The sequence below is a fragment of the Scyliorhinus canicula genome, chromosome 15 (assembly GCF_902713615.1).
Source record: "Scyliorhinus canicula chromosome 15, sScyCan1.1, whole genome shotgun sequence".
In the NCBI taxonomy this organism is placed as follows: domain Eukaryota; kingdom Metazoa; phylum Chordata; class Chondrichthyes; order Carcharhiniformes; family Scyliorhinidae; genus Scyliorhinus; species Scyliorhinus canicula.
In genome coordinates, this window is record NC_052160.1 from 122996864 (window position 1) to 123021343 (window position 24480).

Sequence of the window (24480 nt, forward strand, 5' to 3'; positions counted from 1 at the left end):
TGTTTATTGTCATGTCAGACAGATACTTCGAAGTGCTGAAGGGCTAGGTCTGGGGCAACCAGCACTGGTTCACCCACTAACATGGCCTCTGTTAGTCTTCTCTCTGTTCTTTTCCTGCTGAAAGGTTTGCATCTTTGGTTTTAGAACTCCCTCTAATATCTTCAAACAGATCCTTGTTTCACTCTCTTCTTCAAAGCAACATGGTTTCCGTCGTCAGGTTTCTGTTTGACTGCCCAAATTGAAGAGAACTTGAATGAGTTTCTTCTGGATTTCTGTCCCTTGTGTAATGCAGCAGGTCTTTTCTGATTGTCCAATGAATGTTTAGCCAAATTTTGAAGATCTTCTACAGCCAAACTATCAGCAATATTGTCAATGCTGAGGGAAATATTCGGTTCATTTTTAATCAATAAGCACTCTTCAACCTCTCCAGCTTTACACTCGCCTTTCTTTCATATGATTACTTTCAGTGATAAGCTGAGGGTTCAATCTTCGCTTTGGCTTTATATGCACCATTTTTTGTTCTACCACTTATACCTCGTCAGAGTCGTCATAATCACAGCCCTTATCTCCATTTAGTAATACAGACTTATACAAATGTGTTTTCCCGATTTCACGTTTTCTTCTTTACTTTCAGACATACTAAGGTGAAGCCTGTGGCTAGGAGTGTCCATGGTAGATGCGTTGAATTGAAGAGACAATGTTCCTTTAAATGGTGGTGGCCTGCAACTGCTTTCCACCTCATTATCTAGATCAGAGGATAACACATTGTTGGTTCCATGAACTTTCTGTTTGTCGTTAACAGATGTGATTGCAGACTCAATGCATGGTTCTTTATCCATCTTTGTGATGATTGAAAGATGTTGGGAAAATTAACCAAGTGGATTGCCTGGGGAAGTCCCCGAGGAGCTAATGTGCTTTGCAGCCTGCAGAGATCAAGGGCTGGATTCTCCGCCAGTGGGATGCTCTGTTTTGCCGGCAGCTCGGGGGTTTCCCCGACGACATGGGGCTGCCCACAATGGGAAACCCCATTGACCAACCGGCGCAAGGGAGCATCCCGCCGGTGTGCTGAAACAGAAATGTGGCACGGCGGGGCAGAGAATCCAGCCCCAGTTGTTTGTCAGCTTGGGGAGATGAAGTCATTGCTGGGTGGAGCCAATAAAGCAGAGAGACATTTTGAAAGCATTAGAGAGGGAGTTGGTGAAGAAACTTTGGAGAGGAGTTGCCTTCTGATCTGCCTGATGCTAAATCCACAATTCTCCCACTGTAAGATAGATTGAGATCTGTAGGTTTCTTTTCTTGTTGTTTAATGGGAAATTGAGTAGTGGTGTTTGAGGTGTAATTTGTAAGCTGTTCATTTTCATTATGGGTGTGAAGTTAAAAAGTTTAATATTGCAGTTGTCGTAATGATTGGGGGTTTCGGTCCAGTAACCTAGCCACTGCTGAGGTCTGGTTTGGGATTGTAATACCTTCCTCCTCATTTTCAAAAGGAATTGACCACTAATTATTTAATCTCCTTTGCTATTTCCTTCCTTTACCTTGAAAGTACCGTAGGTTTTTAAAAGGATGTGGGTTAATCAGCCTTTTGCCACTTCGGTCATTGCTGTCCTCATCCAGAATAGCTGCTGTCATGCGCCTATGTATATTTTCTTTCAGAACAGGCATGCTAAGGGAAATATTGGCACCTGCAGTGAATGGCAATGGGTTTGCTGCAAGAGGCTGTAACAAATTATTTTAGAAAAGTGTGATTTACTTTCTTCTTTCAATTTGTTGTCTTCTTTCCTAGATTTGGAAGCATTACTTGCCATTTGTTCAAGATCAGTTAGTGACAGGTCCACCCACGTTGACGCTACCACCAAGAAAGCACAACAGCACCTATACTTCCTCAGGAAACAAAGGAAATTCAGCATGTCCACATTGACCTTTACCAACTTTTACAGATGCACCATAGAAAGCATCCTATCTGGCTGCATCACGGCCTGGTATGGCAACTGCTCGGCCCAGGACCTGCCTCCCCTCCATTGACTCCATCTACACCTCCTGCTGCCTGGGGAAAGCGCGCAGCATAATCAAAGACCCCCCTCCCACCCAGCTTACTCATTCTTCCAACATCTTCCATCGAGCAGGAGATACAGAAGTCTGAGAGCACACACAAATAGACTCAAAAACAGCTTCTTCCCTGCTGTTACCAGACTCCTAAATGACCCTCTTACGGACTGACCTCATTAACACTACACCCTGTATGCTTCATCTGATGCCGGTGCTTATGTAGTTCATTGTTTACCTTGTGTTGTCCTATTATTTATTTCCTTTTATTCCTTTTTCTTCCCATGTACTTAATGATCTGTTGAGCTGCTCGCAGAAAAATACTTATTACTGTACCTCGATACATGTGACAATAAACAAATCCAATCGAATCCAATTTGGTAGCAGTTGCTTATCATTTCTTCTTAATCAGAACTGTCATCTGAATCTTCATCACAGTTATTACGGTTAGCTTCGGAGTCTTAGGCAACCAAACAGCATTTAGATTTGGGTAAATGAAGCCTAATGCAGCAAGCTAAATTTATGAAATGCCTTTAACATAATGAAATATTTGACGGTATTTCTCACAAACATTATAGAACAGAGTATTACACCAAGCCACAATGTGTTAGTAGGTCAAAGGCAGCATGGCAGCACAGTGGTTAGCACTGCTGCTTCACAGCGCCAGGGTCCCAGGATCGATTACCGGCTGTGTTACTGGCTGTGCCAAGTCTGCACGTTCTCCATGACTATATTGGTTTCCTCCGGGTACTCCAGTTTCCTTCCACAAGTCCCGAAAGATGTGATGTTAGGTAAATTGAACATTCTGAATTCTCCCTCAATGTATCCGAACAGGCACCGGGGTTTGGCGACTAGGGGCTTGTCACAGTAACTTCATTGCAGTCTTAATGTAAGCCAACTTGTGACAATAATAAAGATTATTATAATTATTATTATAACCAAAAGCTTGGTGAAAGAGGTAGATTTCAATGAGTGCCTTAAAGATGAAAGTCAGGCAGGGCATTGTGGGGAGGGAATTCCAGAACTTAATAGAGTCTTAGCAACTACAGACATGGTTACCAATGGTGCAGTGACTGAAATTCACAGGAGGCCAGAATTAGATATCTTTGGAGGGTTGTGGTGCTTTTGACATTGCAGAGATAGGGATGGGTGAGACCATAGAGTGACAAGAAATTGTGGATGAGAATTTTAACATCAAGAAGTCGCATGATTGGAAGCCAAGGTAGGTCAGCGAGCACAGTGGTGATAAGGGAATAGAACTTGCTGCAAGTTAAGACACAGGCAATTTTGGATGACCTTAAGAGTAAAGAGGGTTGAATGCGAGAGATCAGACAGGAGCATCTTGGAATAATTGAGTCTAGAGGTAATGAATGTGGGTTTCAGGATATTCCACACTAAAACATTTAATTATGTACCAAATATGTATACACAATTTTTGGTATGTACTACCATATCTATGAGATAAGGAAATCCAAAAAAAAATCAACACGGATACAGAGGGAAACAAAGTTATGTAACTGCATTACCTAATAACGGCATGAGTGAGAATGGAAAAGCAGCCCCTCAGAACCAAAATGCACACCCTGAAGAAAAGTAGCCCTCAAGAAATATCAAGTAGAGCCCTCAAAAAATGTCTATTCATGCTCAGTTAAAAGTAAAAATCAGGAAGCTGCTTTCAGCGTTCACCTACTCCTCCAGCTTCACTGTACCAGTACCTTGTTTATAGATCTTGACATTAACATATACAAAGGACATGAAGTTATAGTAATTGCTCATTAGCTCTCTGCCAAATTACTCCAGAGAAAGTTAGGGCTTGTCCATTCAAGTACAAGTGAATATTTGGTGGTCTGTTATGTGTTAATTACTGCCAAGCAATCTCTCTGCACTGCAAATGTACTTTTAAATAAGGACGGATCTCATTTCCTCATATTTTAATTACGATCGGAGAATTGGCTTTCACCTTTATCTCTTACTCCTCTCTCTCATTTTATTCATCCAGTCCCTTTATTTCACTTTCTGTACACAATTTTTCATTGAACTAAATATTGTAACTTCCTGAGTTTATATTCTGTACGTTTCTGCAAAGATTTTTCAATCTGATTGGTGAAGGAGGCATACACAAACTAGACCTGCTCACACAGGTGCCCTGTAACAGGTGCTGAACAAGTGCAAGTCACAGTAAGAAAATGCCATCAAACAGTCCATGGGACGAAAGAGAAAATGCTGGAAAACCTCAGCAGGTCCGGCAGCATCTGTAGGGAGAGAAAAGAGCTAACATTGAGTCCAATGACTCTTTGTCAAAAGTAACAGTCAGAGAATGTGGGGAATAGTTATACTGTGGAGTGAGAATGAAAGACGAGTGATAGCCACAGAAACCCAGGGAAACGTGATGCTAATAGCCACAAAAACCAAGGGAAAAGAGTGCTAATGGCAGTCCCCAGAGAGAACAAAAGGTGTGATAGGCCAAACAGCAGAGAAATTAACATCAGAGGCTAAACTGTGACAGATGAAGATGTGGGAGGAAGGGAAGGGGAAAGCAAAGGGGAGAAGGGGTAAGGAAAGGTGGATAAGATTCAGAGGGGGGGGGGGGGGGGGAGGTTTATATATATTAAGACAGACAAGAAGGAAAGAAATGGTAAGAGACAGTTGAATGAAAGGGGATGAAAACAAATGGGACTAGGTGGGGTGGAGCTAATCATCTGAAGTTGTTGAATTTGATGTTGAGACTGGAAGGCTGTCGCGTGCCTTATCAGAAGATGAGATGTTGCTCCTCCAGTTGCGTTGAGCTTCACTGGAACATTACAGCAGGGCAAAGACAGACATGTGGGCATGGGAGCAAGGTCTTTTGTTAAAATGGCAAGCAACGGGAAGGTCCGGGTCCTGAATGCAGACAGACAGAAGGTGCTCAGCAAAGCGATCACCCAGTCTGCGTTTGGTCTCTCCGATATAGAGGAGACTACATTGGCAGCAGCGAAGGCAACAGACCAGATTGGAAGAGGTACAGGTGAAACACTGCTTAACCTGAAATTAGTGTTTTGGGCCTGGGATGTTAAGCATGGAAGAGGTAACGGGGCAGGTGTTACACCTTCTGCGATTGCATGGGAAGGTGCCATGGGTGATGGGAGAGCTACTGGGTATGGTGGAGGAGTAGACTAGATTATCCCAGAGGGAAAGGTTTCTGCGGAATGCTGAAAGAGAGAGTGAAGGGAAGATGTGTTTGTTGGTGGCATCACGCTGAAGTTGGCGAAAATGGCGGAGGATCATACGGAGGCTGGTGGGATGAAATGTGAGGATGAGGGGGACTCGGTCCTTGTTCTGGGAGGGAGGGGAGGGGGCGAGTGTAGTGGCGCGGGAGATAGACCGCACACTGTTGAGGGCCCTGTCAACAACTGTAGGTGGGAAATCACGGTTGAGGAAGAAGGAACACATTTTCGAAGCACATTTCAACAGTTCATGGGCATATGTTGTGGATAATGAGCACCATTAATTTGTTGCTGACCATAATGTCCAGGCCCTTACAACCTTTTAAGACAGCATGTAATCTAGAAGGCTAATGGAATGCTATCCATTTTTATTGAGAGTAATTTAACATAAAAGTAAGGATGTTATCCGTCTGTTATACAGGACATTGGTGAAGCCCCATTTCGAATACTGGGAGCAGCTTTGGTCTCCTTATTTAAGGAAGAATGTAAATGCGTTGGAGGTAGTTTGCTAGATTGGTACCTGGAATGAGTGAGTTGTCTTAGGAGAATACATTGGACAGGCTGAGCTTGTTTCTACTGAGTTTACAAGAGTTGGGGTGACAGAATTGAAGTATATAAGATCCTAAATAGTCTTGACAAACTGGATGTGGAAAGGATATTTCCTCTGTGTCTGTGTGGGTTTCCTCCAGTGCTCCAGTTTCCTCCAAAGATATGCTTGTTAGGTGAATTGGACATTCTGAATTCTGCCTCAGTGTTTCCGAACAGGGGCCGGAGTAATGCAACTAGGGGATTTTCACAGTAACTTCATTGCAGTGTTAATGTAAGCCTATTTATGACACAAATAAAGATTATGATCATTATGGGCGAGTCCAGAACAAGGGGGCACATTTTAAAATTAGGGTCACCCTTCTAGGACAGAGATGAGAAGATTTCTTTTCCCCCCCTGAGGTCTGTGCGCTTTGGGACACTTTGCCTCAGAAGGTGGAAGCGGGGTCACTGAATACTTCTTTGGACAGAGGTAGATTGATTACCTTGCCTAACAAGAATCAATGGTTATCGGGAGTAGATACGAACGTGGAACTCGAAGCACAAATAGATTAGCCGTGGTCTTAATGAATGGCAGAGCAGGCTTGAGGGGCTGAATGGTCTACTTCTGCTCCTATTTTGTATGTAAACTCAACTTATCAAAATTGTACTGCCCACATCCTGTCATGCTTAGCCCTCACCTGTCTTCATTATACTACGGTGTGGAGTTGTCAGCATTGGACTGGGGTGGGCACAGTAAGAAGTCTTACACCACCAGGTTAAAGTCCAACAGGTTTGTTTCGAATCACTAGCTTTCAAAGCGCAGCCCCTTCTTCAGGCGAATACTGATTGATTGCGGGACAAAATATAGGTCAGGACATCAGGGGTGCTTCCCTTGTTTGTATTCAAAACTGGACCATTTTTTGTTTTGCATCCGTCCGGGAGGACAACAGCGTCCTCCTGGGCTTAACTTGGCCATCTGAAAAGCGGGACCGCGGGCAGAACCACATCCCCTCAGTGCTGCAGTGGATCTTGGAGAGTGCGTCTTGAAGCCACAACCTTGGTGCCTTCAAGAGGCGAGAGAGATAGTAAGTAAGAGCGAGGGAGTGAATGAGGGAGAGAGAAAGTGGGAGTGAGTGAGGGAGAGAGAAAGTGAGAGTGAGTGAGGGAGAGAGAAAGTGAGAGTGAGTGAGGGAGAGAGAAAGTGAGAGTGAGGGAGAAAGTGAGTGTGTGAGGGAGAGAGAAAGTGAGAGTGAGTGAGGGAGAGAGAAAGTGAGTGAGTGAGGGAGAGAAAGTGAGTGAGTGAGGGAGAGAGAAAGTGAGAGTGAGTGAGGGAGAAAGTGAGAGTGAGTGAGGGAGAGAGGTGAGAGTGAGTGAGGGAGAGAGAAAGTGAGAGTGAGTGAGGGAGAGAGAAAGTGAGTGAGGCAGAGAGACGGTGAGAGTGAGTGAGGGAGAGAGAAAGTGAGAGTGAGTGAGGGAGAGAGAAAGTGAGTGAGTGAGGGAGAGAGAAAGTGAGTGAGTGAGGGAGAGAGAAAGTGAGTGAGTGAGGGAGAGAGAAAGTGAGAGTGAGTGAGGGAGAGAGGTGAGAGAGTGAGTGAGGGAGAGAGGAGGTGAGAGAGTGAGGGAGAGAGAAGGTGAGAGTGAGTGAGGGAGAGAGAAAGTGAGAGTGAGTGAGGGAGGGAGAAAGTGAGAGTGAGTGAGGGAGGGAGAAAGTGAGAGTGAGTGAGGGAGGGAGAAAGTGAGAGTGAGGGAGGGAGGGATAAAGTGAGAGTGAGGGAGGGAGGGATAAAGTGAGAGTGAGGGAGGGAGGGATAAAGTGAGTGAGGGAGGGAGGGAGAAAGAGAGTGAGGGAGGGAGGGAGAAAGTGAGTGAGTGAGGGAGGGAGAAAGTGAGTGAGTGAGGGAGGGAGAAAGTGAGTGAGTGAGGGAGAGAGGTGAGAGTGAGTGAGGGAGAGAGGAGGTGAGTGAGTGAGGGAGAGAGAAAGTGAGGGAGGGAGAAAGTGAGAGTGAGTGAGGGAGGGAGAAAGTGAGAGTGAGTGAGGGAGGGAGAAAGTGAGAGTGAGTGAGGGAGGGAGAAAGTGAGAGTGAGTGAGGGAGGGAGAAAGTGAGAGTGAGTGAGGGAGGGAGAAAGTGAGAGTGAGTGAGGGAGGGAGAAAGTGAGAGTGAGTGAGGGAGGGAGAAAGTGAGAGTGAGTGAGGGAGGGAGAAAGTGAGAGTGAGTGAGGGAGGGAGAAAGTGAGAGTGAGTGAGGGAGGGAGAAAGTGAGAGTGAGTGAGGGAGGGAGAAAGTGAGAGTGAGTGAGGGAGGGAGAAAGTGAGAGTGAGTGAAGGAGGGAGAAAGTGAGTGAGTGAGGGAGGGAGAAAGTGAGTGAGTGAGGGAGGGAGAAAGTGAGTGAGTGAGGGAGGGAGAAAGTGAGTGAGTGAGGGAGGGAGAAAGTGAGAGTGAGTGAGGGAGGGAGAAAGTGAGTGAGAGGGAGAGAGAAAGTGAGAGTGAGTGAGGGAGAGAGAAAGAGAGAGTGAGTGAGGGAGAGAGAAAGTGAGAGTGAGTGAGGGAGAGAGAAAGTGAGTGAGTGAGGGAGAGAGAAAGTGAGAGTGAGTGAGGGAGAGAGAAAGTGAGAGTGAGTGAGGGAGAGAGAAAGTGAGAGTGAGTGAGGGAGAGAGAAAGTGAGAGTGAGTGAGGGAGAGAGAAAGTGAGAGTGAGTGAGGGAGAGAGAAAGTGAGAGTGAGTGAGGGAGAGAGAAAGTGAGAGTGAGTGAGGGAGAGAGAAAGTGAGAGTGAGGGAGAGAGAAAGTGAGAGTGAGGGAGAGAGAAAGTGAGAGTGAGTGAGGGAGAAAGTGAGAGTGCGTGAGGGAGAGAGAAAGTGAGAGTGAGTGAGGGAGGGAGAGAGAAAGTGAGTGAGTGAGGGAGAGAGAAAGTGAGAGTGAGTGAGGGAGAGAGAAAGTGAGTGTGTGTGAGGGAGAAAGTGAGAGTGAGTGAGGGAGAGAGAAGGTGAGAGTGAGTGAGGGAGAGAGAAAGTGAGTGAGGGAGAGAGAAAGTGAGTGAGGGAGAGAGAAGGTGAGTGAGTGAGGGAGAAAGAAAGTGAGAGTGAGTGAGGGAGAGAGAAAGTGAGAGAGTGAGGGAGAGAGAAAGTGAGTGAGTGAGGGAGACAGAAAGTGAGAGTGAGGGAGAGAGAAAGTGAGAGTGAGTGAGGGAGAAAGTGAGAGTGCGTGAGGGAGAGAGAAAGTGAGGGAGAGAGAAAGTGAGTGAGTGAGGGAGAGAGAAAGTGAGTGAGTGAGGGAGAGAGAAAGTGAGTGAGTGAGGGAGAGAGAAAGTGAGTGAGTGAGGGAGAGAGAAAGTGAGTGAGTGAGGGAGAGAGAAAGTGAGTGAGTGAGGGAGAGAGAAAGTGAGTGAGTGAGGGAGAGAGAAAGTGAGTGAGTGAGGGAGAGAGAAAGTGAGAGTGAGTGAGGGAGAGAGAAAGTGAGAGTGAGTGAGGGAGAGAGAAAGTGAGTGAGTGAGGGAGAAAGTGAGAGTGAGTGAGGGAGAGAGAAGGTGAGTGAATGAGGGAGAGAGAAAGTGAGTGAGGGAGAGAAAGTGAGGGAGAGAGAAAGTGAGAGTGAGTGAGGGAGAGAGAAAGTGAGAATGAGGGAGAGAGAAGGTGAGAGTGAGTGAGGGAGAGAGGTGAGTGAGTGAGGGAGAGAAGGTGAGAGTGAGTGAGGGAGAGAGAAGGTGAGTGAGTGAGGGTGAGAGTGAAGGTGAGGGAGAGAGAGGGTGAGGGAGAGAGAGGGTGAGAGTGAGTGAGGGAGAGAGAAGGTGAGAGTGAGTGAGGGAGAGAGAAGGTGAGAGTGAGTGAGGGAGAGAGAAGGTGAGAGTGAGTGAGGGAGAGAGAAGGTGAGAGTGAGTGAGGGAGAGAGAAGGTGAGAGTGAGTGAGGGAGAGAGAAGGTGAGAGTGAGTGAGGGAGAGAGAAGGTGAGAGTGAGTGAGGGAGAGAGAAGGTGAGAGTGAGTGAGGGACAGAGAAGGTGAGAGTGAGTGAGGGACAGAGAAGGTGAGAGTGAGTGAGGGGGAGAGAGAGAGGGGAGAGCACTGCCCAGAGCCAGACAAACTGTATCAGAAGCCGGATTGTATTAAGTTTGATGGTTCTGCGTTAGGATGAACTCCACAGACGATTGCTCGATCTGAAAACATTGCTTACCCGTGACCTGGGCCACCCAGGCGGCCGTTAGAGCGAGGATCAGCCTCCCTGACATCCCCCAATTCTCTCGATCTTTTAACATTTCGGGCGGGAATTTTCCCTCCGCCAGGGGCCGGAAAATCTGAAGAAAACTCTAGAATGTTCCCTCCCGAAAACCGTTAGGCCCTCATCCAGCATATGTTTCCCTTCGCCCGGGTCCGTTTATTCGCCAATTTTTCAGCCCTGGGCTGTCCAGCCTCTGATTTTAACTCCCCGCCCAGTTTCCGTTAATTCACTAAATTCCCCCGCGGCCCGCTCACCTCTGAGCATGCGCTGCCGCCCACCTCTGCGCACGCGCCCCGGCGGACCCGCCACCTTCCACTGAGCATGCGCGTCGCGCCACAAAATTGTGCAGGCGAAGACTGAGGAACTCTGTGCCAATTCCAATGGCCATTTCAGCCCACTTGAAACAAAAACAATGCTTATTACTATGTTTAATTAAGATGCAAAAAATTGATAATAATAATATTGTGGGGACATAGTGGTTAGCACAGTTGGTTCACAGCTCCGGGGTCGCAGGTTCGATTCCCAGCTTGGGTCACTGTCTCTGCAGAGCCTGCACATTCTCCCGAGCCTGCGTGGGTTTCCTCCGGGTGCTCCGGTTTCCTCCCCCAGTCCAAATATGTGCAGGTTAAGCGAATTGGCCATGCTAAATTGCCCTTAGTGTCCAAAGGTGAGTGGGGTTACTGGGTTATGGGAATAGGGTGGAGGTGTTGGCTTGGGTAGAGTGCTCTTTCCAGGGGCCTTTGCAGACTCGATGGGCAGAATGGCCTCCTTCTGCAGTGTAAATTCTATGAAATCTATGAATAAAAATATTAAAAATAATAACTGGTGAAACCTTAACTCAAACCCTAAATAGTGAAACCATTTTGCAAATATTAAAAATTATTGCTGCTTTTATTCTCATTAAATTACTTTTCCCCCAATTGAATTCTACAATGCCATGCACTCAGGGAGTGTGGGGAACCAATTGGGAAAGCTTTGGCTTGGTAGGCGAAGCAAAGGGAAGGTGCAAAATATAATTGAACAGAAGATAGTGGCCGAGATCTACTGGGCCAGGTTGGCCACTAGTGTAAATCCCCTAAGTGGCGCTAAATCTCACAAGCGACCAAAAAGGGGATTTGCACCAGCGAGATCTCCGTCTGAGATCATACCTGCCCCCGCCAATGGCGTAATTAGTCTCGGCGTGGACCTGACATATTTTAACATAAATTATAATCTCATTAAAGGGCTTGATGCCGTAACACTGAGGGAGAATTGAGAATATCCAATTCATCTCACAAGCCCATCTTTCGGGACTTGTGGCAGGAAACCAGAGCACCCGGAGGAAACCGGCGCAGCCACAGATTAAATATCCTTTCCACATCCAGCTTGTCAAGACTACTCAGGATCTTACATACTTCAATCTTGTCACCCCACGACCACTTCGCCACACCCCTCTCTCCAGAGGTTTGCAGTCATGCCAGTGTAAATCACTACTGGTTTTCAAAAACAAAATCCAGTTGTCATAGGAATGTAGGAATTAGGAGTAGAAGTACGCAATTCAGCCCCTCGAGCCTGCTTCACCATTCAATCATATTATGGCTGATCTCTTCCTGTTATCAAATCCAAGTCCCCATCTGTTGCCCATATCCCTTTAACCCGTTTTATAAGTCAGAAATATATGTATCTCCTTCTTGATCCCATTTAATGGCTCATGATGGGGGCACGGAAGTGCCTGCAGGCCCTGGGAGCTGAGGGACATGGCTGACATTGGGCATTGCCGCGCCGGTTTCCTCCGGGCGCTCTGGTTTCCTGCCACAAGTCCCGAAAGATGGGCTTGTGAGATGAATTGGATATTCTCAATTCTCCCTCAGTGTTACGGGCACATGCAGGGGGCTCTGGTGGGGGGAGTCATACTCCTCCATTGGGGATTTTTCCATCAATGTGTGGGGAATGGGAGGTGTTCTTGTCTACGGTCTGAGGGGGAGGGCCTTAAATTTAACTTTGAGATTGTGGTGCCCTTGATCTCAGAATCCTGGCATTGCTGATGTGTTAAGCACACCCCCCACTCCCCCCCCACTCCCCGACCCAGTCCCCCCCCCCCCCCCCCCCCCCCCAAGCTGGCTGTCTGATCCTCGACAGCACTTTGAAATTGCACGCAGTGCTGTTAAATCAGGCATTTTCAAAAGGTGTCTGTGAAGTCTGAAAATTTCACACAACCTTTCTCAGCTGATGCAATTTTGGGGAGAAAATTGTGCTTGAAAATCTTCTTGAAAACATACAGGACGCGATTCACCCAAAAGTGAACAAAGTCCCTGAGCGAGCACGTTTAGCCGTTTGTTTTCCGGCGCTAGCAGTGCCCAGAAACACATGGCTATTCAACGCAACTTGTATTGAATAAGGGGCCTGAATGGGGAACACAAGGCCGAGGCTGCACATAGCCGTGTTCCGTTTGCTGGAACTCCCCATTGCAGCAAGAGACCGAGACGCCCTTTTTAAAGGGTGTCTCAATCTCCAAGGCGCCCAAAACGTTCCCTGACCTCCCCCCAGCCCAAATGCACTATGGTAGGATCCCCAGGACCCACCCCACACCCCGAAACCAGGCAACCCTGGCCTGATCACGCGCAAGTAAAAAATGGCAGCTTGGCACCTTGGCAGTGTCAACCCGGCAGTGCCATCTGGGCAGTGCCAGGCTGGCACCCAGATGGCACTGCCAGGGTGTCGAACTGGCACTATCATGGTGCCCAAGTGGCACTAGCAGTACCAGGACACCACCCTGTCCAAAAGGACATGCAGCTGGGGGCCTCTGATCCCCTTGACAATCCCCACAAGTGCCGTTCTGTCTGGTCCCCTTTTGTGGGGGCCAGTGCTGAACGGCGCTTGCCCAAGGTCTCTGAGGTGAGGGGTTGAATCCCAAAACTTCAGGAATCTGTACATTAGAGTAAGGCTCACTGCCTCATTCTAATATGTAGATTTGCTAAAAAGTGATCCCGCCCATAGTGGGGGCGTGAGTCACATCGCAACATCTCGCCCGATTGCGTTGAATCTCGCAAGGCGTTGTGAGCTGGGTAGATCCCGGGGGAGGAGTCTCCCGACTTTCAACGGCCACGCTGTGCTGCGGCAAGCTAAATTTTGCGCACAACATGTCTGTTGGATCGCATCCACAATGTTTTGGCCTCAAGCGGTAACAAATTCCACAGGCCGACCACTCTCTGGGTGAAGAAATCTTTCCTCATCTCTGTCCTAATTGGTCTATTCTGTATCCTCAGACTGTAACTCCTGGTTCTGGACACACCCATCATCAGGAACATCCTTCCTCATCTACCAGGTCTAGTCCTGTCTGAATTTTATAGGTTTCTATGAGATTCCCCCCTAATTTTTCTGAACTCCCATCAAATACAATACTAACCGGTTTAATCTCTCCTCATAAGTCAGTGCCGCCATCCCAGGAACCAGCCTGGTAAAATTTGCTGCACTTCTTCTAGGGCAAGAAATTGGTTGTTTGAGGCAATGGGATTGTGGGTGAAGGGGCATACAAGAAAATGATAGAGATTGTCTTATATGAGATGAACACGATTGGAATAGAACAGTCAAATAAGATGACAATGTCAAGAAGGTAACCAGGAACATGTGTAGGCAGGTTTATGTGGCAGTCGAGGTTGAGGGAGGACAGGTTGCCAGTGAACACAAGAAAGGGGACATGATGAGATAGTGGTTGAAATCATTAAGGATGTGAAGTTGCTTAATGAATAAATAAATAAATTAATTCATCTAATTTGTTATGAAGATATTTCCTAACGCACCTAATAGGTAAAAGATAGCGATTTAGGATAAATATTAAGCCCCAGTTTTAGCCATTTTAAATTAAGGATTTCAACACTCTCATCACCTCAGGTCCTCTCAAAACATACAGAACAGCATAACACAGCATAATTCACTTTACTACACAAAAGAACCTGATACATTCAAAGGCAGTAGAGATTAAAACAAACACTTTAACTGAACTAATTAATACATTTTTCAATACAGTGTCCAAGGACAGGACAGGCTCTATAGCAACAGCATGGCACGACAAAGTAACATGAAGGCTCTATTTTTATAACAGCTAAGTCAGCAAAAGACCAGTTCAAACTGACCTTGATAACAGCAAAATATTGCATTTTTTAACATACACAAGTATGCAGATATAAAACAATTGCCACTAATGTTGCATATTAAAGATGGGTGGCTTGCCGTCAAATCAGATGTGTTTGAGTCTAACCCAAACCAATTAGGATTATATTGGGGTGTAATTAGATGGCTTAAGACAGATATGAAACAGTATAGCTGTAAAGTTTCGTTCAGCCATTTTTAGCTGGAGCTGGAGCAGAAGCTGGATCATTAGCTGGATTTCTTTCTCTCTTTTTCATGAATCATCTATACTTTGATCTGAACTATTCACTGTCTCCCTGTATTCATATTTCATTTTCAGATTTTGACTTAAGGTTATTGTGAGCTGTTTGTCTAAAGCAAGAAGATTATTTCTGTGATTCTTTGGAAGCTTCAAATTGTCTACAAATTGCCTTTTAAATGACTTTCAAATTGTAATCAATAGAAGACAAATAAACAATTCTTATTTGAACTTAAATTTCTACTGAGTTCCATATGCAAAGTGCTGCTGAAACCGCATGGTAGATCTATCATGGTCCCTTCATTCACAAAGATTCCACATGCACCATTGCCCTTGGTAGGTAACTATCAACTCCCACCCCCAGCCACTTGCAGGGCAGAAAATTTAAGATGAAAGATAAGGTAAAAATTGTAACTACAAGGATGTCTTGCTTCACCAAATTCTGAGCCAGTTTAAATACAATCAGATTGTAATTAGCAATGATATTACCATTTGGTGACTTCCGGTTGCGGTGATGCGGAGCTAAGCCGCACGTTCGACAGCTCCCGCTATTAAAGGACTTTCGGGCCTATTTTAGGGCCCCAAACGGCACTGTTTCGACGATTCCCGGTGGGGGAAGGTGTTTGGAGGAACATTCCCCGAAATTTATGGTGCTTACCCAGAGTGGGGCAAAGGAAAAGGTTGCAGCAGCTCCCCAGGAAAAGCGGGGGAAGGAGGACAAAATGTCGGCCGGCGGAGCACCCGAAGACTGGTGGAAGTGGGCGCAGGAGCAGCAAGCTGCTCTTCTGCGCTGTTTTGCGGAGCTGAAGGCTGAGTTGCTGGACCTGAAGGCTGAGTTGCTGGACTCCCTGAATGCGACTACCAACAAGCTGCTTGAGACCCAGACAGCCCAGGGGGTGGCCATTCAGGAGTTGCAGCGGCAGGCCGCCGAGCGGGAGGAGGAGGCCGTGGTCCTCGTGGGGAAGGTGGAGTTGCACGAGGCACTTCACAAAAAGTGGCAAGACCGCTTGGAGGAGCTGGACTTTCGCATGAGGCGAAAGAATTTGAGGATCCTGGGCCTGGCGGAGGGGCTGGAGGGGTCGGATCTTCCGTCTTATGTGACCACGATGCTGAGCTCGTTGATGGGAGCGGGGTCCTTCCATTTGCCCATGGAGATTGAGGGAGCCCACAGAGTGCTGGCCAGGAGGCCCAAGACGAATGAACCCCCACGGGCGGTGCTGGTGCGGTTCCATCGATTTAGTGACCGGGAGTGTGTGCTACGCTGGGCCAAGAAAGAGAGGAACAGCAAGCGGGAGAATTCGGTAGTGCGAATCTACCAGGACTGGAGTGCGGAGGTGGCTAAGCGGCGGGTCGGGTTTAACCGGACGAAGGCGGTGCTGCATGCCAAGCAGGTCAAATTTGGAATGCTGCAGCCTGCGCGTCTGTGGGTGACATATAAGGACCGGCACCACTACTTCGAGTCCCCGGAGGAGGCGTGGGCCTTTGTACAGGCCGAGAAGCTGGACTCGAACTGGGGGCTGCGGGGTCCGGTGCACTACGGTCGTTGCTGTTTTTGCTGTTGCTGTTTTTGTAATTTTGACATGTGTTTTCTATGCTGGTTTTTGCTCTGTTTCCGGGTGGGTCTGTTGGGTATGGTTTTGTGTTATGTGGGGAATGTTTGTTTGTTTTTTATTTTCTCTTCTGTATGGGGCTGGGGGATGGGGAGCTGGAACTTGGGGAGCTGCGTCAGAAGGGTGGGGTGGGGCAGTGTGAAAGCGCGGGCTTTCCTCTGGTTTCCCGCGCTGCGGGGCAGGGGGAGTGGAGCTGGCAGTGGGGGCGTGGCCTCTACTGGTTTTTTTTCCCGTGCTGAAGTGGTGCCAAAGAGGTGTGGCAGGAGGGGGGATGACCCCATGGCGGGATGGGCTGGGTTTTGGTGGGAGTTGCCGGGGTCAGCAGAAGTCAGCTGACTCACGGAAGTACCATGGAGGGTGCGTCGCGGCTAGGAGGGGTCCTAGCCTGGGTGGGGGGGGGGGGGGAATACCAGGTTGCTGCTGGAAGGGCCAGGAGAGAGCTGGTGTGGGCCGGGTGGGGGGGGGGGGGGGGGGGGGGGGGGTAGAGGGGAGGCGGTATCGTCATGGGGGACGGGGTCGGGCAGGGTGTGCTGGCCTGGGGCGAGCAGTCGATGAGCTATGGCTAGTCGGCGGGGGAGGGGGGCGGGGTGCCCTCTGATCCGGCTGATCACCTGGAATGTGAGGGGGCTGAATGGGCCGGTTAAGAGGGCTAGGGTATTTTCTCATTTGAAGGGGCTGAAGGCGGACGTGGCTATGCTCCAGGAGACCCACTTGAAGGTGGCGGACCAGTTTCATCTGAGGAAGTGGTGGGTGGGGCAGGTTGTCCACTCAGGATTAGACGCGAAGAACCGGGGGGTGGCGATTCTGGTGGGGAAGAGGGTGGTGTTCGAGGCATCTGAGGTGGTGGCAGACAAGGAGGGCAGATATATTATGTTGAAGGGTAGGCTGCAGGGAGAGAAGGTGGTGCTGGTTAATGTGTATGCCCCGAATTGGGATGATGCTTTCTTTATGAGGCGCTGTTGGGCCACATTCTGGACCTGGAGGCAGGGGGCCTGATCATGGGGGGAGACTTTAATACGGTGCTACATCCCCTACTGGACCGGTCCAGTTCAAGGACGGGTAGGAGGCCGGCGGCGGCCAAGGTGCTGAGGGGGTTTATGGACCAGATGGGAGGTGTGGACCCCTGGAGGTTTGGGAGGCCGAGGATGCGGGAGTATTCCTTTTTCTCCCATGTACATAGGGTTTACTCCCGAATAGATTTCTTGTCCTGAGCAGGGGATTGATCCCGAAGGTGCAGGATGCCGAGTATTCGGCCATAGCAATTTCAGACCATGCTCCACACTGGGTCGATTTGGAGATGGGGGAGGCGCGGGTCCAGCGCCCGCTGTGGCGCCTGGATGTGGGGATGCTGGCTGATGAGGAGGTGTGTAGGAGGGTCCGGGGAAGATTGAGGGGTATCTTGAGACTAATGACATGGGGGAGGTCCGGGTGGGGATGGTCTGGGAGGCTCTGAAAGCAGTGATCCGGGGGGAGCTGATTTCCATCCGGGCCCATAGGGAAAGGAGGGAGAGGAGGGAGAGGGAGAGACTGGTGGGGGAGCTCCTGGACGTGGATAGGAGGTACGCGGAGGCCCCGGAGGAGGGGTTGCTGGGGGAACGGCGTAGTTTGCAGGCCAAGTCCGACTTGTTGACCACCAGAAAGGCGGAGACACATTGGAGGAGGGCGCAAGGCACGGTATATGAGTATGGGGAGAAGGCGAGCAGGATGTTGGCGCATCAGCTCCGCAGGCGAGATGCGGCTAGGGAAATTGGTGGAGTGACGGATAGGGGTGGGAATGTGGTGCAGAAGGGGGCAGAAGTGAACGGGGTCTTTAGGGACTTTTACGAGGAACTGTACCGGTCGGAGCCACCGGTGTGGGAGGGGGGGGGGGGGGGGGGGGTGGGGGGGGAAGATGGAGAGCTTCATGAACAGGCTACGTTTCCCAAAGGAGCAAGAGGAGCTGGTGGAGGGGCTGGGGCGCCAATAGAGTTGGAGGAGCTGGTCAGGGGGATTGGTCAAATGCAGTCAGGTAAGGCGCCGGGGCCGGATGGGTTCCCGGTGGAATTTTATAAAATGTATGCGGATCTGGTGGGCCCCCTGTTGGTGCGAGCCTTCAATGAGGCATGGGAGGGGGGGGGCTTTGCCCCCCGACGATGTCACGGGCGCTGATCTCTCTGATCCTGAAGCAGGATAAGGACCCCTTGCAGTGTGGATCATACAGGCGAAGATCCTGGCCACCAGGATAGAGGACTGTGTGCCAGGGGTGATATACGAGGATCAGACAGGATTTGTCAAGGGAAGACAGCTTAACACGAATGTGCGATGATTGTTAAATGTTATTATGATGCCGGCGGTGGAGGGGAAGGCGGAAATAGTGGTGGCGCTGGATGCAGAGAAGGCGTTTGATAGAGTTGAGTGGGGGTACCTGTGGGAGGTGCTGGAGCGGTTCGGATTCGGAGAGGGGTTCATCAAATGGGTGAGGTTGCTCTACGAGGCCCCGATGGCGAGTGTAGTTGCCAATGGAAGGAGATCAGAGTACTTCCGGCTTTACCGTGGGACCAGGCAGGGGTGCCCCCTGTCCCCCTTGCGTTTTGCACTGTCGACAGAACCTTTGGCTTTGGCGCTGAGGGAGTCGGGGAGGTGGAGGGGCCTGGTGCGGGGTGGGGAAGAACATAGGGTATCGCTGTACGCGGACAACCTGCTGTTGTATGTGGCGGACCCAGAGGGGGGAATGCCGGGGGTGATGGAGCTGTTGGCTGAGTTTGGGAGCTTCTCGGGCTATAAGTTAAATTTGGGCAAGAGTGAGGTATTTGTAGTACACCCGGGCGATCAGGAGGAGGGAATTGGGAGGCTCCCGTTTAAGAGGGCAGTGAAGAGTTTCAGATACCTGGGGATGCAGGTGGCCAGGAGTTGGGGGACTCTCCATAAGCTTAATTTTACCAGGCTGGTGGAGCAGATGGAGGAGGAATTCAAAAGGCGGGACATGGTGCCGCTATCGCTGGCGGGGAGAGTGCAGTCCATCAAATTGACGGTTCTCTTGAGGTTCTTGTTCATCCTTCAGTGTTTGCCCATCTTTATCCCTAGGGCCTTTTTTAGGAGGGTGACCAGCAGTATGATGAGCTTTGTTTGGGCGCATGGGACCCCAAGGGTGAAGAGGGTCTTCTTGGAGCGGGGTAGAGATGGTGGGGGGCTGGCGTTACCCAATCTCTCGGGGTATTATTGGGCGGCCAATGTGTCGATGGTGCACAAGTGGGTGATGGAGGGGGAGGGGGCAGCATGGAAACAATTGGAGATGGCGTCCTGTGGAGGCACAAGCCTGGGGGCCCTGGTAACAGTGCCGTGGCCGCTCCCTCCTACGAGATATACCACGAGTCCGGTGGTGGCGGCTACCCTCAAGATTTGGGGGCAGTGGAGGCGACATAGGGGGGAAGTGGGGGGCTCGATGGAGGCTCCGTAAAGGGGGAACCACCGGTTCATCCCGGGGAACATTGATGGGGGTTTCCAGGGTTGGCACAGAGCGGGCAACAGACAGCTGAGGGACCTGTTTATTGATGGGAGGTTTGCGAGCCTGGGGGAGTTGGAGGAGAAATTTGGGCTCCCCTCGGGGAACATGTTCAGGTATCTGCAGGTAAAGGCGTTTGCTAGGCGGCAGGTGGAGGGATTCCCTTTGCTTCCCGCGAGGGGGTTGAGGGACAGGGTGCTTTCGGGGGTCTGGTTCGGGGATGGGAAGATATCTGATATCTACAAGGTAATGCAGGAGGTAGAGGAGGTGTCAGTAGAGGAGCTAAAGGCTAAGTGGGAGGGGAACTGGGGGAGCAGATCGAAGATGGGACATGGGCTGATGCCCTGGACTGATGCCCTGGAGAGGTTTAACTCTTCCTCCTCATGTGCGCGGCTTAGCCTCATCCAATTCAAGGTGCTGCACTGGGCCCACATGTCCAGGTCTAGGATGAGTAGGTTCTTTGGGGGTGAAGACAGGTGTGTCAGGTGTTCGGGGAGTCCAGCGAACCATGCCCATATGTTCTGGGCATGCCCGGCACTGGAGGAGTTCTGGAAGGGGGTGGCGAGGACGGTGTCGAGGGTGGTAGGATCCAGGGTCAAGCCAGGCTGGGGACTCGCGATTTTTGGGGTTAGGGTGGAGCCGGGAGTGCAGGAGGCGAAAGAGGCCGGTGTGCTGGCCTTTGTGTCCCTAGTAGCCCGGCGGAGGATCTTGCTACAATGGAAGGATGCGAGACCCCCAAGCGTGGAGACCTGGATCAATGACATGGTGGGATTTATCAAGCTGGAGAAGGTCAAATTTGCCCTGAGAGGATCGGTACAAGGGTTCTTTAGGGGATGGCAACCTTTCCTCGACTTTCTGGCTCAGCGATAGGATACTGGGTCAGCAGCAACAGCAGCAACCCAGGGGGGAGGGGGGAAAAGGGTGGGGGGGGGGGGGGGGGGGGGAGGACGGACGTTGACTATGTTTGCTTATTTAATTTTAATTTAATTTATTTTTACTTGTTGTTTACTGGGGTTGGGGGGGGGGGGTGGGGGTGTGTGATACATGCGGTGATACAGTCTTGGGGGTGTTACAGTTATTATGGTGTTTTATTGTTGCTTTTCATTGTTTGTTGTTATATTTTCTGTAAAAAATTTCAATAAAAATTATTTTAAAACAAAGATATTACCATTTGGTACATAGAAAATGAAGAGAGGCTCAATTGAGGTTTACCACAAGATTATTTCTGTTGGAAAACAAATGACACATCACAAATTTTAGAATTTTACAGAGAGATTTGCAAACATTTTTGTCCAGAGAGATGCTGAATTTAACACCACACAGATTTTATTTCAATATTTGAACACAAACATAAAAATCCAATGTGTACATAGCCCATAAGTTTGTTAGTTATGTGGGTGCTATTACTTGAACAGCAACACAGGCTGAAATAGAATGCAAATAAAATGTGACAAAAATAAAGTTAACCAGCTAATCTGACAATTTATGAATTAAATATATACTCAAATTTACAAATTAAGCAACTTAAAAATATATCCAGCTTCTTGATCAGCAGGAAGTTAGGTGCTCTCTTTATGATTCTAGGATTAAAGCATAAATTATGAAAATGAAAGCAGGAAATTACGGACACGCTATAATCATTTCCAAGATTGTATGCCATGAATGGTGAACGGTTGGTGATATGGAGACACAGAGTGATTTGGAACTTCTGGTGCAGAAGATGTTAAAAACACCATTTCCAGCTTGGAAAGACCATTATAAAAACACTGGGTACGATTTTATAGCCACACTGTGTCTGAAAAGCAGCTGGCCGAAGCGCAGGGTGGCCGATAGATGCCGTGAGATCCGCTCCTGGGATGTACCCAGCTCGCAAAGCCTCGCGAGATCTAACGTGACCTCGTGAGACATTGCGATGTAAATCCCATCCACAATGAGCGGGATCAATATTTTAGCAAATCTGCTTATTAAAAGTGAGACACCTAGTCTCACTTTAATGTGCAGATTCCTGAGGTACCTGAGGCGTGGGAGCAATCTCCTTCACCTTGGAGACCTCAGGCAAGCACTGTTCCGTACTGGTCTCCACAAGTGGGGACCAAACAGAATAACACTCGTGGGGGAGTCTCAGGGGATTCGAGGCCCCCAGGTGCATACCATTTGAGCAGAATGTTACCCTGGCTCTGCTGGTGCCAGCCTGTGACTGCCAAGGTGGCAGGTTGTCACTGCCAAGGTGCCAAGCTGGCATTTTCTGTGCGGGTGCAATCGGGCCAGGGTTGCCCAGCGTAGGTCTTGGGGATTGGATCATTCCATAGTGCGTTGGGGCTGTCGGGGGTCGTGTCGGGAGCCTCGGAGATTAGGATGCCGTTTAAAGATGGCGTCCTGGTCTCTCGCTACACTGAGGAGTTCCAGCAACTGGAGGTCCTCAGTGCACAAAACAGGGCTATGTGCAGCATCGGCCATGCATTCCCCACTGAGGCCTCTTATCAAACACAAGTGCATTTTAGACCCTGTGTTTCTTGGTGCTGTGAGTGCTGGGAAACACACGGCTAAACGCGCGCTGTGGAACTTTGTTCCCATTTAGTAAAACCACTATTGCACATCAAGTGCTTTCTTGGAAGATGGATACATAAAAAATTAAGATGTAACAATGAAAATTAAAGAAGGTTGCCATAATCCCAGAGGACCATAGGCTGCCTTCCCCTTTTGAGAGATGCTGACTGGTGGTGATTTAACCTGAGGGTCACCACGCCTCAGACGAGGGGCAAAGTTGAGAAGGCGGGACCTTCATGAATAACCTCCCCTTTGGCGGGAATTGAAACTCGGCTGTTGCCGTTGTTCCGCATCACAAAACCAGCCAGCCAACCCCCAAGATGTAACAATAAATTTCCATTAAAGCCACAACTAGAGTACTGTGTGCGGTTTGGGGCTTCATAACATGGGGAGCATATTGAGGTGATAGAAATTGCATTAACCTCAAGTGCGATTAGGGACAGAAAACAATGCTCGCCTTGCCAGTGGTACCAACATCCCACGAAAGAACAAAAAGTATCCTGGCACCTCCCAGTTGTTTTGCATTTCCCGTCAGAATCATAATGACAATGATCTCATGTAAGCCTCCAATCACAAAATACAAATATATTAATACTGACTTGTTTTTCCTATCCGGTTACACTCTATTTTATACAGGGTACAGTGGAAATAATTTTTTTAAAAGGCAACATGTTACTTATTAAACATGGCGGCATTAGTTTTGATGCATTTTGACATGAGATACATTATATGACTTCCAAGTTTTTGTGAAACAAGTCAGTCAAATACACAGGATGTGGAAATGCTTCCATCATGTTTAATGTTGGAAAATATTTTGTTCACAAAAAAAACATTTAAACAATGCATCACGTTCTGATTTTGAACAAAAAAAGTACCATTTAAATATTGCTCAGATCAAGCAAATGTTAGAAATATGAAAAACAGTGCAATACAGCAAAAAAGGAAACAATCTGAATCAACCAAAAATATTTAAAGTGCATGAAATTCTGGAAGTCAAACAATTTTTACAACGGTTAGTTTTAAAAACAAGCGTGGCATTTACAAGGCCTGACAATTACTATACCCTTAAGATTTTTTTGAACATATATCCCCTGTCCATCTACTTTTAAAGAACAAAATGAGCTGCTGTGAGTTAATGCCAAGTACAGAAGATGTTGTATGAGCTCAAATGTGGCACAAAATTGTCATCTCTCACTTCACATCCCAGCCAAATATCAGACTTTATTGTTTTGTAAGGCAGTTAGAAGTGAGTCATCAAACCTAGATTTTTTTGCACTGGAAATCAACCAGCTCTAGTTTGGTCCTCTTTATTTTTGGGAATAGTGTGTGATCAAGTGGTGAAAATACATTAAAATAAATCTAACATTGCACATAGCGTTGACATTGATAATTGTTTTTAAACCTTAAGGATCCAAATTAAATCTTGTTTTTAATCAGTTTTGCATAGTAGCCCATACTTCATTGATTTCCAAAATTAAAACTAAAAATCAATTCTGAATTCTTTTTGTTGTTTGATGTAAATAAAGGAATAGAAATTCCAAAACGCCCCCTCTAATTTCAGCTTTGTTTTGCAACCAATGGAAACTGAAAATATTTCATTTGAATTGCTTTGGAGAGGAGACTGCCAGTGAGTTATATCTTTGATAAAGAGCTGTTCGGACACTTGACCTTTGGGGAGAAAAATAGAAAAATAGGTGTTAAGTAACTGAGCTTAGACATGGAAGATAGCAAGAGTGTATCAGCTGCAATAGTTGGAATCGTGAGGAAGAGCCAGAATACTTTGGCAATTTCTTTTTGTGGGTGACCAATATTTAACTAATTTTTAAAGAGATAATAGTAACACCAGGGGCTGTATTCTCCGTCGGCGGGATCCTCCACTTTGCTGGCAGCGTACTCACGCGCGCGGATTTCCCGACAGCGTGGGGGTGCCCACTATGGGAAACCCCATTGGCCGGCTGGCGGGAAAAAGGATCCCGCTGTCAGTGGGGGCACGCCACACCAGCAAATGGATGCAGCAGGACGGAGAATCCTGCCCCAGATCTTTCTGCAACTTGTTATTGGGAGCAAAGCCATCTTATTTAAACCTGCCAAGCGTTCCACCTCTATCTCAGTCTTTGGCCACTTGTCCACGAAATGCAACCTCAGTTTCCTATTTAAACCATAGTTAAGTAAAACATGTTACATACTTGATATCAACATTTTCTATTTAAGCTCTGTGAAATCTCCTGCCACTTGCCCCATATCCGCTTTTAGTGAAATGGCTTCAATACGAAAAGCATAAAACTTTTTTTAAAATGGGCTAAAATTAATACAGGTTGAAAATCCCTTATCCAAAATGCTTGAGGCCCAGTGTGTATCAGATTTTGGAACTTTTCGGATTTCGGAATATACTGGGCATGTGCAATGCGCATTGCGAGCTGCGCATGTGTGAAACATTGGGAACTGCCCAAGTGTGGCGCATGTTGGGAACTGTACATGAGTGGAATATTGGGA

The 24480-nt window shown here is 48.2% G+C and overlaps 2 protein-coding genes across 5 annotated transcripts in view; both read right to left on the reverse strand.

Moving 5' to 3' along the window:
* The window catches only part of LOC119978258 (membrane cofactor protein-like), a 78118-nt gene extending 67873 nt beyond the window's left edge, over nt 1–10245 (reverse strand). For all 4 annotated transcript variants that reach the window (XR_005463411.1, XM_038819740.1, XM_038819738.1 and 1 more), the window contains exon 1: nt 9939–10245. Coding sequence is in view for 3 of the 4 variants with exons in the window: in XM_038819740.1 (XP_038675668.1) it covers nt 9939–10020 (82 nt within the window). In the remaining variant the exon portion in view is untranslated. The remainder of the gene's footprint in view (nt 1–9938) is intronic.
* A 10499-nt stretch (nt 10246–20744) lies between these two features.
* The window catches only part of LOC119978257 (sushi, von Willebrand factor type A, EGF and pentraxin domain-containing protein 1-like), a 129039-nt gene continuing 125303 nt past the window's right edge, over nt 20745–24480 (reverse strand). The window contains exon 50 of the mRNA XM_038819737.1: nt 20745–23655. The gene's annotated coding sequence lies outside the window, so the exon portion shown is untranslated. The remainder of the gene's footprint in view (nt 23656–24480) is intronic.